The sequence below is a fragment of the Phyllostomus hastatus genome, unplaced genomic scaffold, assembly GCF_019186645.2.
Source record: "Phyllostomus hastatus isolate PE091 unplaced genomic scaffold, TTU_PhHast_1.1 phas_contig_98, whole genome shotgun sequence".
Classification (NCBI taxonomy): Eukaryota; Metazoa; Chordata; class Mammalia; order Chiroptera; family Phyllostomidae; genus Phyllostomus; species Phyllostomus hastatus.
The window spans coordinates 2,873,979-2,890,857 of NW_025333999.1; the positions used below are offsets into that span (position 1 = coordinate 2,873,979).

Here is a 16,879-nt window from a genome sequence, read left to right on the forward strand (position 1 = left end):
AGTGACTGTCAGCGTTCCATTCCTTTTCCTGGCTGAGGAATATTCCCTTGTATGCATGGACCATGTTTTGTTTATCTGTTCACTGGCCGATTGACATTTGGGTTTTCCCCACCTTTTGGCAATTGTGTGAATGATGCTGCTGTGAATATTCATGTACAAGCAGTGGTTTAAGCACTTGCTCTCAGTTCTTTTGGAAATATAACAAGGGGTAGAGTTTTGGGTCATAGGGAACTTTCTGCTTAACCTTCTGAGGCCAAAGTTCTATTTTGAAAGAAGGGATTTGAGGGGGGTGGGTGTGAGCAGATCCTCATTCATTAAAGTCAGGATTGAACAGAGCAGCCCTTTCTGCCTCATACCTGTCAGCAAGTCCTCCCACATGGCTTCCTGCACGCCCACCGTCAGGTTGCTGTCCTGCCAGCTGAAACTTGGGCTGCTCCAGGAAACGGAGACCCTGACTGTGGGGACAGACCACAGAGGAGAAACATCTTTTCATTGTTGTTAAGTGGGCCTCACTTTACATGTTAGCCACGCCCTGAGAAGCTAACAGGCACTCACAGTTCCCCGTGGGGAACCAAGAATGGCTTCACCATAAGGTGAGGACTCAACCCCTGTCCTGGCTACTCTGGCGGCAGATCTGTCCTCACAGCAGCGCTGTCCAAAGACATGGACACAGATGGACACTGTGAGCATTTCATGAACAGCATGTTTGCAAAGACACTGCCTCCCGTGTGTGGCTTCACATGTCTTACTCTTCATGAACAAAGGAGGGGCTTTACTGTCAATTTAGGGAAGAATAGCAAGGACGTGATAACACCAGTGACACACGGATAGGATGGAAGTGATGAGGCGTGGCTGGGGGAGCAGTTCATGGGGTGATGCCCTGGTCCCAGCCCTGATCTTGATGCCATGCTGGGGTGGAAAGCAGAAGAAAGCTGTCCAGTGGAAAAGAGAGCAGGCAGGAAGCAGAAAACAGTGTTCACAAAAGGCACCTGGCCTGGGTCTCCATGGTTCCTTCCCAATTTGGGGGTGTCCATTCCTGTCCTTACCCCAGAGGCCCCCCAGTTCTAGGCCTATCTTATCCCAGCTCCCATTTTTCCTCTACAGGTGTAATAACCGCACCCAGTGCGTTGTGGTTGCCGGCTCTGATGCCTTTCCTGACCCCTGTCCTGGGACCTACAAGTACCTGGAGGTGCAGTACGACTGTGTCCCCTACAGTGAGTCTTCTTGTTCCTCGTGCAGACATGGGCCCTTCCCCCACCCAGAGTGAGCGAGGAGGAGACACCTTGACCTGCTACACACACACACACACACTCACACACACACCACAGGACCAAGTTGGGGCCAGGTTCATGGGGGACAGCTGGATCTATTCCCTCCCCCGCACATTCTTTTCTCCTAATCACCCTTGTCCATACTCGGTGCCTGCCCCTCTCCTCGATACTCCCCCAGCCACCACCAGAGACTCTGTGCCTTTCCAGGTGCGCCTTCTTCAACTCTTGTTACCTGGCCCACTTGCTCTGCTTCTTCATGTGCCTCTGTCTTGTTTACACACTTCAAGGCCTCCGTACACCTCCATACTCTGCTCCTCATACTTACATCTCCCCTCAACCCTACCATCCTACAATCCCTCTTTGTCCCTATTCTTCTCTCATCCCTTCCCTTCCTAAACCCCACCCTTACACACTTGCTCTTCCCTCTCACTCACCATGCTTCCTCTCTGCACTCTCTCTCCTTTTTCTTGTCCTCCTCACCCTTCACAATCCCCCACTTCTGCCCCTTACCAGTCCTGGCAGCTGGACTCTATGCTCACAGAGAGGCAGACCACCACTGAGGCCCCATGGCAGATTCAGTATGAAGGGCTGGAGGCATCTTCTACAGATTTCTATCTCCTAGTTGGTTTGCCTGTTACCATAAGAGCACTTCCTGTTTACAAGGAAGTGCCGCCATATTGGACTGAGAGGGGCCCCCAGGAAGCCTGAGGAAGGTTATCTCAGGAGCCAGAGGACTGGCTTTCCTGTACCTGGCCAAGGAGAGCAGACAGACAGGGTCTCTCCTCCTCAGCACCCACCCTTAACATCATCCTTCTTTCCTACCCTCAGACTTCCCTCTGCCTCCCCTCTCCTTCCCCCGGCCCCTCAGCTTTACATAGCCAACCTGGAGGTGGGGTCTCTGGTCAGAGGGGGAGGAGGCAGGGCCAACAGAGAGTGTGTGGGGTGGGGGTGGGGAACAGGTGCCTGCCCGTGACTCTCGCCCTCCTCTCCCCTCCCACTCCAGCCTTCGCCCCCAACCTTTGATTTCTCCTCGCAGGCGACGATCTACACTGGGGAAAACAGGATCGCTTCTGTGCTCCCATAAGTTTCTTCTTTTACTCCTCACCCTTTGCTTTCAGCAACCGAGGCCTCCAGCCACCACCTGAGGGGGACGCCCATCTGATCCTTGAAGCCTTCCCACAGCACTGGGGACATTGCCTACCCCCGGACTGGGGCAGCAGGGAAGGAGGGCAGGAGGTGGGGAGCTTAGCACAGCGGGGGAAATCTGGCTGGGTCCAAAGCTCGGCCAGGCTCTTGAATTTTTCTGGCTCTGAAACTTGAGCAAATGACTTAATTTTGCTGGGCCACTGTAGGGGAGACAAGAGTCAAGGAGATGGTGTGGGCGAAGCAGCTGGCCCAGGGCCAGCCCCAGAGTCTGCTCCCAGTGGCAGTGGCCGTATCCTCACCCCCAGCGCTCAGACCCAGCCTGGGTCAGGATGTGCTCAGTAATGGTCCAAGTGCCCTTTTAAGCCGGCTGAACCTGTATATTCATCTGTGGTGAAGGAATGGACCAAACAACTTCCCTGGAATGCTACCAGGAATAGGGAGAACATGGATAACGCTCCCCATGTGCCCTGGGCCACAGGTGTGAAGGAAGTTGTGCCTGCCTTTGCCAGCTGTGTGGCCTCAGCCATGCTGCTTCAGTTCACTGAGCCTCAGTTTCCCCAGCTAGAGACAGGGTTCTTAAGACTGCCCAGGATGTGCCTAGCATGGTCCCTGACACCTAGTGAGTGCTGGGCACCTGGTAGTCATTGTTTCTGCTAGAACTAACAATTATTGTTGTTGCTATTAGTAATCAAAAATAAAACAAAAAACAGATGATGAACACAGTTCTTCCTGAGGAAGATGGGTTAAAGGGCAGGAAAAAATCCCTTGGTCCAAGTGGAGCCCAAAGTGGATGCCACACAGGTAAAGAAGCAGGAAAAAAGTTCAGAGGGCTTGGATAGGAAAGGGGTGGAGAGACCCAGAGCCGACCCCCGGGTGGGCAGGAACATGACCCACAGAGATCAGGAGGTAGGCAGGTCAGCCCAGGGGATGGGTAAGCCCCCAATCTGATGGGAGAGAGCTATCCTGAGCTCTGGGAGAGACAGGACACACACATGCAAACACACACAGCAGTGGTGTTGGGGGTGCACAGTGGGGCCGTGTGTGTTCTAGACAGGCAGACCTGAGGGCTAGTTTCTGGTCCCAGAGGTTGGGGGCTGGGGTTACTGGGAGGATTGAAGCTAGGCCACAGAACAGGGAGGCTGGGCACTCACTTGTCCCCAAATGTTTGCTGAGCACCTCCTGTGTTCCAGGCCCTGGATGAGATGCTGGGAAGGCAGCCACATCCTGCCCTTGTGGAACTCCCTGCTCCTACCTCCAGAGAGGTGGTAGAAGAGCCAGGCCCTGGTCCAAGGTTCCTGAGGGGCCAGGAGCACAGAGCCTGGAGGCTTCAGAGGCTGGGGTGATCCCAGTGCTAGTGCAGGCCTGTCCGTGGGTGTAGGGACTACCATGGGGAGGGGGCAGTGGTGTGTGGGACCCCCCACACACACACATTAGACAGGCCCGACTAACGCTGGATTTGCCTTGCAGCTGTGCACAATCTAACCGTGCCCCCTTCCTCCCCCAGGTACACCGGCCCACCAAGCAGCGGGTGGCATGGAGCTTCTGGCTCCCAGGGCCCCCAGGGGGGTTGCTGGGCAGAGAAATTGAGTCTCGGGGGAGTGTGTCTGTGCCGCCTGCTGTCCTACCCTGTCTGTGATGTCTCCCCAACCCAGCCTCTTCCCTCTGCCTCTATTTCCCCACCCCAGCTCTTTGAGGCCCGCCTGTCTGCCTCTCAGTCATTCTGTGTCCACTCTGTCACCCTTTCTCTGTGTTGGCTTTTTTTGGGTTGTGAGGGCTTGGGGGAACCCAGCTGGACTCGGGTGAGGCCAGCACAGACTGGGAAGGAGTTCAGCCTGTTCTCTCAGCTCTGGGCACCCAGGTCTCAGAAGGTACTGAACCCCTTCCCCTGGGCCCCTGGTTCTGGCAGGAGGGCAGTAGGCAGGGTTGGAGGGGATCAGAGTGTCCCCTCTACCACTCCCTCCCTGGTGCCCTCCTAACCAGAGCCCACCTCCCAGCCTGGATTCCCCTCTCCCATTAGGGTGCCCACTCACATCTGAAGGCATGGTCCTCCTACCTGCCTGTAGCCCCCTCACCCCGTGTCTCTCTTGGTCTCTGTCTTCCTGCGTGTTTTTCCCTCCCTGTGACTGTCTCCCCCACAACCTCTTGCCCCAACCCCACCCCAGAAGAAGGGACTTGGGGGGTGGGGGCTGAGCTGATGCTACGTTCTGGGTTGGGGAACCAGGAGTGAGGAAAGAAAGGAAAAGGGGGCATGTTGCCAAAAAAGAAACGAAAGCAATTTAATCTCTTTTTTTTTCTCTTTTTTTCTTGCGCATTTTTTTTCAATTTGTTTTTTCTCTCTCTTCCGATGCTTAAAGTAGAAGTGGAGCAGAAAGGTAAACGCACTGTTACCAATGCTAACCCCTAACTCACACTTTGTTTTACCTGTACCATACTTATGTGACCCGCCCTCCCCTCTTGGCCCCTTCTTCTCCCACCCCTTCAACTGGGTCCAGTTGCTAGCCCCCAGCCCAGGTATCCTCCCAGTGGGGCCAGCCCTGGTCCAGCCGTGGGCAACTCCACCCTCCAGACACCCGAGGAAGCTCCTCTCTGAGTACATGGCCAGGACCTTCTCTCTACCTCTCTCTCTCTCTCTCTCTCTCTCTGCCTCTCTTTCTTTCTGTCTCACCCTGTCCCTCCTTCCTAGTCCCTGGCCCTGCCAAGGGGACCTGGCCCTCTCTCATCCTTCTTTTGCCTCCTTTAGGAGAAGTTTGTAAGCATCCTGGGCGGGTGGGGACCCCCTTCCCTGGCTCCCAACTGGGGGCGGGGTGGGGGGGGGCACTGGGTTAGCTGTCTTTCTCCTCTCTTCTTCCTGCCCCAACTTTGGTAACTTATGTCCAGTTGGGGGAGGCAGGATGGAGGGGACACCTTTGTTTTCCTTTTGGAGAGCATATTCGCCCTATCTCTTGGGCTCCTGGTGGCTTAAGTTCCTTCTGGTTTGGCGTTTTCAAGGCCCAGAGCTGTTTTGGAGCACAGAGTACCAGTTTCCCCCACCCCTAACCCCCAACCTCAACCTGCTGGGGGCCCACCCCTGGGGAGGGGTATAAACTGTCCCCAGCCCTGGGAGGGCAGCCTGTCAAATTGGGGGGCGGGCAAAGGGGTGGGGATGGGCCTCACGGTGGGGGGAGCGTGGGGTGGGAGAGCATTTTTCTCTGGTTCTGAAACACTTGCAAAGCTGCAGTCAGGGTTTCTTCTGGGCTGTTGTGGTTAGAGGACCAGGGAGAGGGAGGAGGGGACAGTATGGGCCAGGTATGGGGACTTCCAGGAACACCGTAATTTCTTGCCGGGTTTAATTAACCTTCAGCAGGGCAGCAAGAGAACTCCATGGTGGGCTGGACTGTCTGTTGTTGAGGGAAGTGCAGGGGTTGCAGCTGAAGGGGTTGGAGGGTGGGATGTTGGGAGTAGGTGCTTCCTCCCCTGTGAGTTTTTGGGAAATTGACAGCTCTGAGGCTGGCAGCAGGGGAAAGGCTGGGTGAGCATCCTTTCAGATAGCTTTTGTCTTGAAATTACGGTGATCTGTAGAGCATCCCCTCCAAGGGAGGTCGGGCGGGGTCCCTCCAAGCTGCTCCCCTACCCGCTGTCTCCCTCCCCCATCTCAGAGAGGCCTGGGCAGCCAGCCCACGGCCTGCCCCAGAACACCTTGCCACTCTCTCCCTCTCTCGTTCCTGGAGTCTCTCTCCCATCCAGCACCAGACACTCTTCTTTCAGGTCCGGTGGTGGTTTGGATACGCAGCCCTGGATCTTTTCTCTTCAAGAGGCGGGTGGGAGAAGGGAAAGGAGGTGTTGGGAACTTGGTGCTGGGGAGGGGTCCTTGCTGGCAAAGGCCCCAGACAGACCCTCCCTCATCTTTTCCCCCTTCCCCAGAGTAACCTCTAACCACGTTTTCCTCCTCCTCACCCTTCTGACCAGGTCAGGCTCTGAGACCTCTCACCGCCCCCCTCATACACACAACTGGCAAGGGCCTCCCCCACACCCTGGCTTGGGGAGAGGGGAGACCTGGGCACAGAGGAAACGGGTGGAGGCCAGGTGTGCTGGTGACAGGATACAGGCCAGCACCTCAGGGCACTGGGGATAGGGAGATGGTGAAGCCCCAAGGCCCAAGGCAGGATCCTTCTGTTCCTTGCCCACCTCTGTGCCCTCAGCTTCCCTTCCCCTCCTAAAATAGGGCATGCTCCTGGCTGCTTTGTGCCTGGGAACCCTTGAGCTGCCCCCCAAGCCAGCGCCAGGTCCCAGCCTTCCCTGTCCCTTTTGGGGCCAGCTGCTTTGGTGACAGGCCAAGCAGAAGCAGAGAATTCACTGCAAACCCTCACCCTGGCCTGTCCATGGGTTCTGCTAGCAGGGAGGTGAGAGGGAGGCCCCAGCCATCCTGGATGGCAGGGCCTCTGGCCGTCACCACTCTGGGAGGAGGAGGGAAGTCTGGCCTTGCTGACCATGAGAGTTCAGATCTCCACCTGGTCAGTAGGGGGCCTAGGAGTAGGTGACCCTGGGACATGATGGGGCAAGGGTGGGCAGGCCAGCAGGGGCCAATGAGATGCAGTTGAGGTTTTCCTCCTTTTCAGGGATTGGGGGGGTGGGGCGGGGCCCCCCACCTTTCTGACATCAGCGCTGCCTTGGTCCCTCCTCCCGAGCCGGGGATGGTTGCAGGTAAATCGGGGTCCGGGGCAGGGGCGGTGGGGGGGCCTGGCTGGGGTGGGCTGGGTCTTTATCCTAGCACTTGGTTCCCTCCCTTACCCACTCTGAGCTGGACCTGGGACTGCCCCCCTGAGGGACCCTCAGTCGGGCCTGGGCCTTGGAGTGAATTCTCTGCTCACCCCCTCTCTCCTCTGCCAGCACTAACCCTTTCTTCCCAGGTGGTCTCCAGTGTGCCTCCCTTGGAGCCAGGACCTCTGCTGAGGCCCCCCACCTTGTCTCTCTTCCCTCCATGCAGCTTTCCTTCCCTCTCCCCAACTCTCCTGGGGAGTCCCCTCCCTCCCCATGTCCCATTCCCATCCCTGTGCACCAGTGTCAGTGTCTACTGCTGAACAAACCCCACGAGACCCTGCCGGCTGGGGGCAGGGCTGGGCACTGTAGGGGAGGGGCTGGACTTTTCCAGAAACCCTTCCTGATTGTGTGGGTACTGGGGTGGAGGCACAAGCTGCGTCAGGAACCTTGGGTGCTTCTCCCACCCTGAAATGGGGGGTACCCTTTTACACCCACAGTGGGTACAAAAACATTACTACCTTGCAGTTTTTGCAGGAGGAAGAAAATGGAGTAAAAAAAAAAATCTGCCCTTGTGTGGTTGGTGAAGGATGGGACCCTCGACTCTAGCTCTTCCATAGGGGGCGGAGACGAAGGCAAAGGGGCAGGGTGCTGAGTCCCTGGAACCTCAAAGCCGCCCGGCGGTGGCTGCAGTGAGGAGTTCTTTCTGCCCCACTTAAGGCACAGGAGAAAGTCTGGGAGGGCTTTTGCCAAACCCCTTATCCCCAGCCTGTGGGGTCTCTAGCAGCCAGGAAAGGAAAGGGGCACCACCTCCCCACCACTAACCCTGCTCTTAATGACCTTCAGGGTTGACATCTCCTGGGAGAGGGGCAGCTGGGTGGGGTGGGGGTCCCAGCCCAGAAACCCCCTTCCCATCACCAGCCCTACCAAGCAACCGTGACTGCAGCAGCAGGAGGAAACAGCCTGGCTCCCTCCTGGGCCTTGTGACCAATTTGCCTCTCTCTCCCCTCTCTTTCTCCCTGCCCCTCCCTTCCCTCACCCCTGCTCCTCCTCTCTGTCTCCTCCCCTCCTACCTGCCCGGCCCAGTCTTCGTGTGCCCAGGGACGCTGCAGAAGGTGCTGGAGCCCACCTCAACGCATGAGTCGGAGCACCAGTCTGGCGCGTGGTGCAAGGATCCACTGCAGGCAGGTGACCGCATCTACGTCATGCCCTGGATCCCTTATCGCACAGACACGCTGACCGAGTACGCCTCGTGGGAAGACTACGTGGCTGCACGCCACACTACCACCTACCGCCTGCCCAACCGCGTAGATGGTACCGGCTTTGTGGTTTACGATGGCGCTGTCTTCTACAACAAGGAGCGCACGCGCAATATCGTCAAGTATGACCTGCGCACACGCATCAAGAGTGGGGAGACAGTCATCAACACGGCCAACTACCATGACACCTCTCCCTACCGCTGGGGGGGCAAGACCGACATTGATCTGGCTGTGGACGAGAATGGGTTGTGGGTCATCTATGCCACTGAGGGTAACAATGGGCGGTTGGTGGTGAGCCAGCTCAACCCCTATACACTACGCTTCGAGGGCACGTGGGAAACAGGATACGACAAGCGCTCTGCATCCAATGCCTTCATGGTGTGCGGGGTCCTCTATGTGCTGCGCTCAGTCTATGTGGAAGATGACAGTGAGGCGGCTGGCAACCGTGTGGACTATGCCTTTAACACCAATGCTAACCGCGAGGAGCCAGTCAGCCTGGCCTTCCCTAATCCCTACCAGTTTGTCTCCTCCGTGGACTACAACCCGCGCGACAATCAGCTCTACGTCTGGAACAACTACTTCGTGGTGCGCTATAGCCTGGAGTTTGGACCCCCTGACCCCAGTGCCGGTGAGGAGGGCACCTGTTCACTGTCCCAGGCCCCACCCACAGTCACAGGGTGGGGGCACACTCGGGGAGTTCTCAGGGACTTGAAGGTGGGCTGGGGAAGCCCTGGAAGTCTGAAAGAGTCACAAAGCACATGCCATTCTAAGCACTTAGCTGATCTCATTCTCATGGTCACTGGAATTGTTACTGTCCCCATTTTACAGATGAGGTAGCTGAGGCCCTGGGGGGGGTGAGAGATTCGTTTATTTATTTTTAATTTTTTTTAATTATACTTTTTTTATTTTTAGAGACAGGGGAAGGGAGGGAGAGAGGGAGAGAAATATCGATATGTGAAAGATACATCAGTTGGTTGCTTCTTGCACACCCCCAACCAGTTAGTTGGCTTGCAACCCATGCATGTGCCCCAACTGGAAATTGAACTGGCAGTCTTCTGGTTCACAGGCTGGCACTCAATACCCTGAGCCACACCAGCCAGACCCTATTAGTTTATTTGAGAACTTGGACTCAGAACTCTCAGGGTACCTAACGATTTAGCTGCACTGCCTCTCACAGTGGCCTGTGTACTTTTAGCCCTGGAATCTTTATCAACCAAAATCTTGGGTGAAAGGCCAAGTATCCAGTGAAACAGAACAAGGCTGAGTGCTGATGTTGATGGGCTAAAGGTCTCTTTAGTTCCATTTGCCCCCTCAGCTTCCTTGAGCAAGCTCTGAGCAGCTCCTGGGCTCCAGGGAGCCTAATCTAATTCAGCTTCATTTGCATAATGGGGAACTGAGGACCCCAGAGGGAAAGGATGTGGCCAGGTTACAGAGTCCAGAGTGAGAGTAACCAAGGATGGGAGGTGGCCGTTCACTTCCTTCATGGCCTGTCCTCTCCTGTTTTTTCAAACTTCAGGGTGCACACAAGGGAATTCTTACCACCTTTTGATGCTTTACATGGTCCCACAGGTGTGAGGAAGCTCTATGGGCAGGAAGAATGCAGGGGAGATCCATTTCCAGACCCAATGAGAACCAGGCACCTTTCCATGTCATTAGCAAGAAAGATGCTAGGATGCCATGGATCTCTGTGCCCCGGGCATGCTGTGGCAGGGCCCTGAGCATGGGGGTGACTCTGTCTCATGTCTCCTCTCTATTCCAGGCCCAGCCACTTCCCCTCCCCTCAGCACGACCACCACAGTCCAGCCCACACCCCTGACCAGCACAGCCTCACCCACAGCCACCACCCCACTTCGCCGGGCACCCCTCACCACGCACCCAGTGGGTGCCATCAACCAACTGGGACCTGACCTGCCTCTAGCCACCGCCCTGGCCCCTAGCACCCGGCGGCCACCAGCCCCCAATCTGCACATGTCCCCAGAGCTCTTCTGTGAACCTCGAGAGGTGCGACGGGTCCAGTGGCCAGCCACCCAGCAGGGCATGCTAGTGGAGAGGCCCTGCCCCAAGGGCACTCGAGGTGAGTGCAGAGACCTTGGAAACTTCCAATGTGGCTGGCTTGGGGGTGGCCACTGCTGGTCTGGGCAGGGGAGGGACAGGGGACATGCCTACCATTCAGCTTAGCATAGATACACTTAACTGTTCATCTTCCCTGTCATAGTGTGGCCTTCATGTGGCAGGGGTCACACCTGACATCTGCAGCTGTGTCTCCAGAGCCCAGCTGAGCTCTCAGGGCACAGTAGCAGCTCAGTTAGTACCCCTGCTGCTGCCCCCCCACCCCACCCCATGCCCTGTTCCCTCTTGCAGTACTGAATCCCTACCACATGAAAAGCACCATGTAGACCCTGCAGGGAGGCCACAGAGGTGACTTGGGTATGTCCCAGCCTGAGGCTGAGATGGGACCAATAGCCATGGGAGCAGCTGATGGCTGGACAGACAGCAATTAAAGTGGGTGGAGCCAGGCACCCACAGAGGGGTGGGGCCAGGACCATGTGCTCCAGGGATCTGAGAGAAGGGTCAAGAGGCTTTATGGACAGGGGGCTTCCAAGATGGACTTTACCAAAAAGTTCTAATTCTTGTAGGTAAAGATGGAAGGGGAGCCAAGAGGGAAAGCTTAGAAAGTCAGGGGTGACTTATGTCACCTCAAAATGACATCTCTCTTGACTATCTGGCCTGCTTCATGTCTGATCTTCCATGTTCCCCTCACCTACTTGCCCTCTCTGTCATTTCTTTCCCCCTGCTTTGGCCCTTCTTCTCTCCTTCCTTGTGGCTCCCTTTTCTGTTCCTGTCTGTCTGTCCCTGCAGGAATTGCCTCCTTCCAGTGTCTACCAGCCCTGGGGCTCTGGAATCCCCGGGGCCCTGACCTCAGCAACTGCACCTCCCCCTGGGTCAACCAGGTGGCCCAGAAGGTACCAGCAGCAGCCGCTCCTCCCAGACAGGCACCCTGTGCTCACACACTGGTCTCTGGGTGGCTGGGTGCAGGGGGTAGTGGAGCAATGGGAGAGAGGGCAACAAATGGGTGGAAGGTCTGGGAAGCAGGAATATGGGGTTGCCTCCCTGGCCTACGGAGTTGGGGAGAAGACAGACAGGGAGAAGGGGCAGCAGAGAGCAGTGAGAAGGGCCAAGCAGGCCAGGCATGTACAGAGGGACCATGGTGGGAGCAAGATGGTCCCTGACAGAGCCGGGTCCCCCACTTCTGCCTCATGCAGATCAAGAGCGGGGAGAATGCAGCCAACATTGCCAGTGAGCTGGCCCGCCACACCCGGGGCTCCATTTATGCAGGAGACGTGTCATCCTCTGTGAAGCTGATGGAACAGCTGCTGGACATCCTGGATGCCCAGCTGCAGGCTCTGCGGCCCATTGAGCGAGAGTCAGCTGGCAAGAACTACAATAAGGTGGGGCCTGGCAGTGGGGCCAACAGTGGGCACTGCCCAGGAGGCTCAGAAAGTTTCTGGCCTGGTACCTACAAGCTGGGTTGCCACTCTTGGTCAGAGGAAGAGGGACAGAATCCAGGCCTGCTGGTCTCCTTCCTGGGCTACCTTGGAGAGTCCTGGGGGTTGGGAAATCCCTTAGGAACAACTCTTGATCATGGCCCAGCACCAGGTTGGTGGCAAACAGAGTGTCAGGATGAGCAGAACCAGAGGCTAGGCCTGACAGTGCCTCCATCTCTTTCCCTAGATGCACAAGCGGGAGAGAACCTGCAAGGACTACATCAAGGTGAGGCCCAGAGGGCTCTTGTTGACTGAGGGGTGTGGGACAGGCCCCAGGAGGCACTGAGGGGATGGAGGTTGAGAGGAGAGGACACAGAGCCCAGCCTGAGGAACCAGAGGATGTGGGAGGACTCACGGTGCCACCCCCAACCATCCCCCGTCTCCTCTGCCCTTTTAGGCTGTAGTGGAAACAGTGGACAACCTGCTGCGGCCAGAAGCTCTTGAGTCCTGGAAGGACATGAATGCCACAGAGCAGGTGCATACAGCCACCATGCTCCTGGATGTCCTAGAAGAAGGTGCCTTCCTGCTGGCTGACAATGTCAGGGAGCCAGCCCGCTTTTTGGCTGCCAAACAGAATGTGGGTGAGTGTTGTGGTCTCACTGGAGCAAGTTCAAGTGCAAATCTTGAACTGCATAGCCTGCCTGTTCCAGAGGCCACAGGGAACACCCTGGCATGCTGGCCCTTGATCTTGGGCCGCCGGACTAGGGACAGACTCCAGCCCCATATGTCCTGTCATCCTCTCTCCCCACAGTCCTGGAGGTCACGGTTCTGAACACAGAGGGCCAAGTGCAGGAACTGGTGTTCCCCCAAGAGTACCCAAGTGAAAACTCCATCCAGCTGTCAGCCAACACCATCAAGCAGAACAGCCGCAACGGTCAGTGCCTGGCCCCCAAGCTGACAGCCCGCCCCACTTATGAAGAACAGCGGCTCTCAGCTTTTATAGGGTTGAAGAGTCCGAGAAAAGGTTGGGACCTATAACAACACAGAGAAGTCCTCCGCTCAAGCTGGTGGAACTCATTTCAGGGTACTCACGGGGTCTTCCCAAAGCCCCAGAGCCCAAGACACTTTGCAGTCTGAAGGGCGCACCTCTGTGCAATAGCAGTTGATCCTCACGGCTCAGAGAGGATTGTCCCATTTGAGATTAAGGCTCAGAGAGGTTAGGGATTCTCTCGAGGTCACTGCAGGTGAGAGGTGCCTGGGGACCCAGGCCCTGTGTGTCCTGGCCTGCTGCCCTATTGCTTGGCACTGCCTACAACTAAGCAGTCATCCCGGGGCAGGGTTCCCTAAGCCCCCTTTGCCTGTGTTGCGGCCTGGTAAAGCCAGATCCCAGTGGCTGGAGATGCACCAGCCAAGGGCTGATGGCACACCCCACTACACCTATCCTCCCCAGGGGTGGTCAAAATTGTCTTCATCCTCTACAACAACCTGGGTCTCTTCCTGTCCACTGAGAATGCCACAGTGAAGCTGGCAGGTGAAACGGGCACAGGCAGCCCAGGGGGCACTTCGCTGGTGGTGAACTCGCAGGTCATCGCAGCTTCCATCAATAAGGAGTCCAGCCGAGTCTTCCTCATGGACCCTGTCATCTTCACCGTGGCCCACCTGGAGGTGAGCTAAGGCATTCCCACCCTCCATGAGGGTCCCAGCATCCTTTGTGTTCCCAGGCTGCATACTGCCCCGACTGCCTATCCATCTATCCAAGAGCAAGTTCCCACCCCTCCCTGGGCCACCAGCCCCCACCTCAGCTGCTTAAGTCTGTCCTCAAAGATACTAGATGCCTGGAGTCCCAGGCACTTCTCCATGCTTGTTGCTATCCCTGTAGCTGGGTGTGAGGGTTGGAGGGGACTCCCCAGATCTGACTCCCCGGCCACCACCACACAACAGGCCAAGAACCACTTCAATGCTAACTGCTCCTTCTGGAACTACTCGGAGCGCTCCATGCTGGGCTACTGGTCGACCCAGGGCTGCCGCCTGGTGGAGTCCAACAAGACCCACACCACATGTGCCTGCAGCCACCTCACCAACTTTGCCGTACTCATGGCTCACCGCGAGATCGTAAGCTGGCTGGCGCTCTGCTGCGCACTCCATGCAGGCCTGCTCTCTGGCTCAGCTTTGCATGGCATCATAGAGTGGAGCATGGGCAGTGCCAGGGAAGGCCAGCTTTGTGGGCATGGGGGGCCACTGGTCTAGCCCAGGGTATGAGGCACATCTCTGATTCTATCTGGTCATGGTCCCACCTCCTCCCAAGGTACTCTGGAGAAGCAAGTTGGTGTCACCTTTTGTCATCTCTCTACACGCCTTCCAGAGCATGAGGAAGTGAGCGTGCCACCTGGAGAGGGGAAGGGGCTGGCAAGTTGGCCAGGGGCAGAAGGCCAGAGGGCTGGGGGGCTGTGGCCTGCGGCCTTGCCCCCAGCTGGCACTTAGCTGACTGAGCCTAGGGTGAGCCTGGCTGTGAGCCAAGGGTGCTGAGCGTACTCTCTGCTGTCCCCCAGTACCAGGGTCGCATCAATGAGCTGCTGCTGTCAGTCATCACCTGGGTGGGCATTGTGATCTCCCTGGTCTGCCTGGCCATCTGCATCTCCACTTTCTGCTTCCTGCGGGGCCTGCAGACCGACCGCAATACCATCCACAAGAATCTGTGCATTAACCTCTTCCTGGCTGAGCTGCTCTTCCTGGTCGGCATAGACAAGACTCAGTACGAGGTGGGCCAGGCACAAGGTGGGAGTTGGGGGAGGGAGGAGAGGCCTCCTGGCTGGGAAGCCCTCATCTGTGGTACCCTCACCCCACAGATTGCCTGCCCCATCTTCGCCGGCCTGCTGCACTACTTCTTTCTGGCTGCCTTCTCTTGGCTGTGCCTGGAGGGTGTGCACCTCTATCTACTGCTGGTGGAGGTGTTTGAGAGCGAGTACTCCCGCACCAAGTACTACTACCTGGGTGGCTACTGCTTCCCAGCCCTGGTGGTAGGCATAGCAGCTGCCATCGACTACCGCAGCTACGGCACGGAGAAGGCGTGAGTGCTACTGCCTGCCCCACCCTCTGTCTCTCCTCCTGCCTGGTTGCCTGCTCAACAGCAGGACCCTTGGGGCACTGGGCTCCTGGGGTTGGAGGGAGGGGCCCTCCTCTGCCTCTCTCTACCTGGCCCTGCTTCCTTTATAGTTGCTGGCTCCGAGTGGATAATTATTTCATCTGGAGCTTCATTGGGCCCGTCTCCTTTGTTATCGTGGTAAGCTGGAAGGCAGTACCCTTTTCCCAGACTAGCTTTGTCCCTGTACACCCCCAGTCTCCCCAAGCCCTTGAGAACTGTGGGAGCTGAAAGCCAGCTGAGAAGACGGGAGCAGAATGGGTCTGTAGAGTTCCAGCACTGAGGTCTGTCCATCCAGGAGCTGTGATTTGAGCCCCTGCTCCCAACAGGGAGGAGCTGTTCACAGACCCCCAGGAGCATTGTTGGCATGCACCTGGGGGCCCCGGTGAAGGGGTCCACCCTGAAACTTGGCCCGGGAGCTCACACCAGCAGGCAAAGCAACCCCAGCACACAGCCTCTCCGTTTGTCCTGCCCAGGTGAACCTGGTGTTCCTTATGGTGACCCTGCACAAGATGATCCGGAGCTCGTCTGTGCTCAAGCCCGACTCCAGTCGCCTTGACAACATTAAGTGAGCACCCCCTCCTCACACCTCTGTCCCCTAAAGCCCCACATTGACCTAGCCTAAAATGTGGTGCTGTCACCTCTGTTGTCACACAACGTGATTTTTAAAAAAATATTGCCCATGTCTCGTCAGTAGATCACTTTAAACATTTTTTTTACTTGAGGAAGGGAGGGAGTGGGGAAAGCGAGAGAGAGAGAAACATCAATTTGTTGTTCCACTTATTTACACATTCATTGGCTATTTCTTATAAGTGCCCTGACTGGGGATCAAACTGCAAACTTGCCGTATCAGACGATACTCTTAACCAACTGAACTACCCAGCCAGGGCCCACAATGTGATTTAAGGACAAAGATAGTATTTTATCGTGCTTGTTAAAGCTATACTTAATGAATATTTAAAAACCTGGCATTAGCCCATTCAGCCTCTGGTTTGGGGGACAACGCTGCTTAGGGCAAGGCTGAATTTAAAAAGTGAGTCTAACCCTGGATGGTGTGGCTCAGTGGACTGAGCGCCAGCCTATGAACCGAAAGGTCACTAGTTTGATTCTCTGTCAGGGCACATGCCTGGGTTTCGGGCCAGGTCTCCAGTAGGGGGCATGTGAGAGGCAACTGATTGGTGTTTGTCTCGTATATCAATGTTTCTCTCCCTCTCTTTCTTCCTCCCTTCCCCTCTCTTGAAAAGTAAATAAATAAAATCTTCACATAAAAACAAAGGAAGTCTATTTCAAGGCAACTTAAAGATAAATAAGCAGCAAAAGTAAGGGTCTAGAAATATGGCCAAAAGGACAAAGGATGCAGGGAGTGACTGTTCACAAACTTCAACCCTCAACCCCTGACCTCTGCTGCCCCTCAGGCCCAGGCTGGGTGCAAGAGTTGCTGGGCATGCCACTCCCCTGAGGCAGACTCACTTAGGTGGGTCTTTGCAGACAGCGTCCAGGTCCAAAGAGGCCAATGGGGGAGGCATCTCCACTGGCAGGGACTCTGACATCCCTGTCCCCTCTCCCTACCCACCCCAGATCCTGGGCCCTGGGGGCCATCGCACTACTCTTCCTGCTGGGCCTCACCTGGGCTTTTGGCCTCCTCTTCATCAACAAGGAGTCAGTAGTCATGGCTTATCTCTTCACCACTTTCAACGCCTTCCAGGGGGTCTTCATCTTCGTCTTTCACTGCGCCTTACAAAAGAAGGTGAGGTCAGGGACAAGGTCCAGGTGCCTGCCTTCTGCAGTGGCCTGTGTCTGCTTCAAGGGGAACGTGGGTTCAGGGTCAGGGAGGATTTAGCCAGG

General features: G+C 56.4%; 1 protein-coding gene across 2 annotated transcripts in view; it reads left to right on the plus strand.

Annotated features, from left to right (window-relative positions):
- The window catches only part of ADGRL1 (adhesion G protein-coupled receptor L1), a 44,519-nt gene that overhangs the window by 21,361 nt on the left and 6,279 nt on the right, over nucleotides 1–16,879 (plus strand). Inside the window, exons 4-19 of one of the 2 annotated variants that reach the window (XM_045852811.1) lie at nucleotides 1,105–1,214; nucleotides 4,775–4,789; nucleotides 8,238–9,038; nucleotides 10,170–10,484; nucleotides 11,270–11,373; nucleotides 11,674–11,859; nucleotides 12,143–12,181; nucleotides 12,353–12,536; nucleotides 12,707–12,829; nucleotides 13,346–13,560; nucleotides 13,837–14,007; nucleotides 14,445–14,654; nucleotides 14,742–14,962; nucleotides 15,109–15,175; nucleotides 15,511–15,602; nucleotides 16,613–16,781. In XM_045852811.1, the coding sequence (XP_045708767.1) occupies nucleotides 1,105–1,214; nucleotides 4,775–4,789; nucleotides 8,238–9,038; nucleotides 10,170–10,484; nucleotides 11,270–11,373; nucleotides 11,674–11,859; nucleotides 12,143–12,181; nucleotides 12,353–12,536; nucleotides 12,707–12,829; nucleotides 13,346–13,560; nucleotides 13,837–14,007; nucleotides 14,445–14,654; nucleotides 14,742–14,962; nucleotides 15,109–15,175; nucleotides 15,511–15,602; nucleotides 16,613–16,781 (3,022 nt within the window). The remainder of the gene's footprint in view (nucleotides 1–1,104; nucleotides 1,215–4,774; nucleotides 4,790–8,237; nucleotides 9,039–10,169; nucleotides 10,485–11,269; nucleotides 11,374–11,673; nucleotides 11,860–12,142; nucleotides 12,182–12,352; nucleotides 12,537–12,706; nucleotides 12,830–13,345; nucleotides 13,561–13,836; nucleotides 14,008–14,444; nucleotides 14,655–14,741; nucleotides 14,963–15,108; nucleotides 15,176–15,510; nucleotides 15,603–16,612; nucleotides 16,782–16,879) is intronic. The other variant, XM_045852812.1, reaches the window with a different exon arrangement.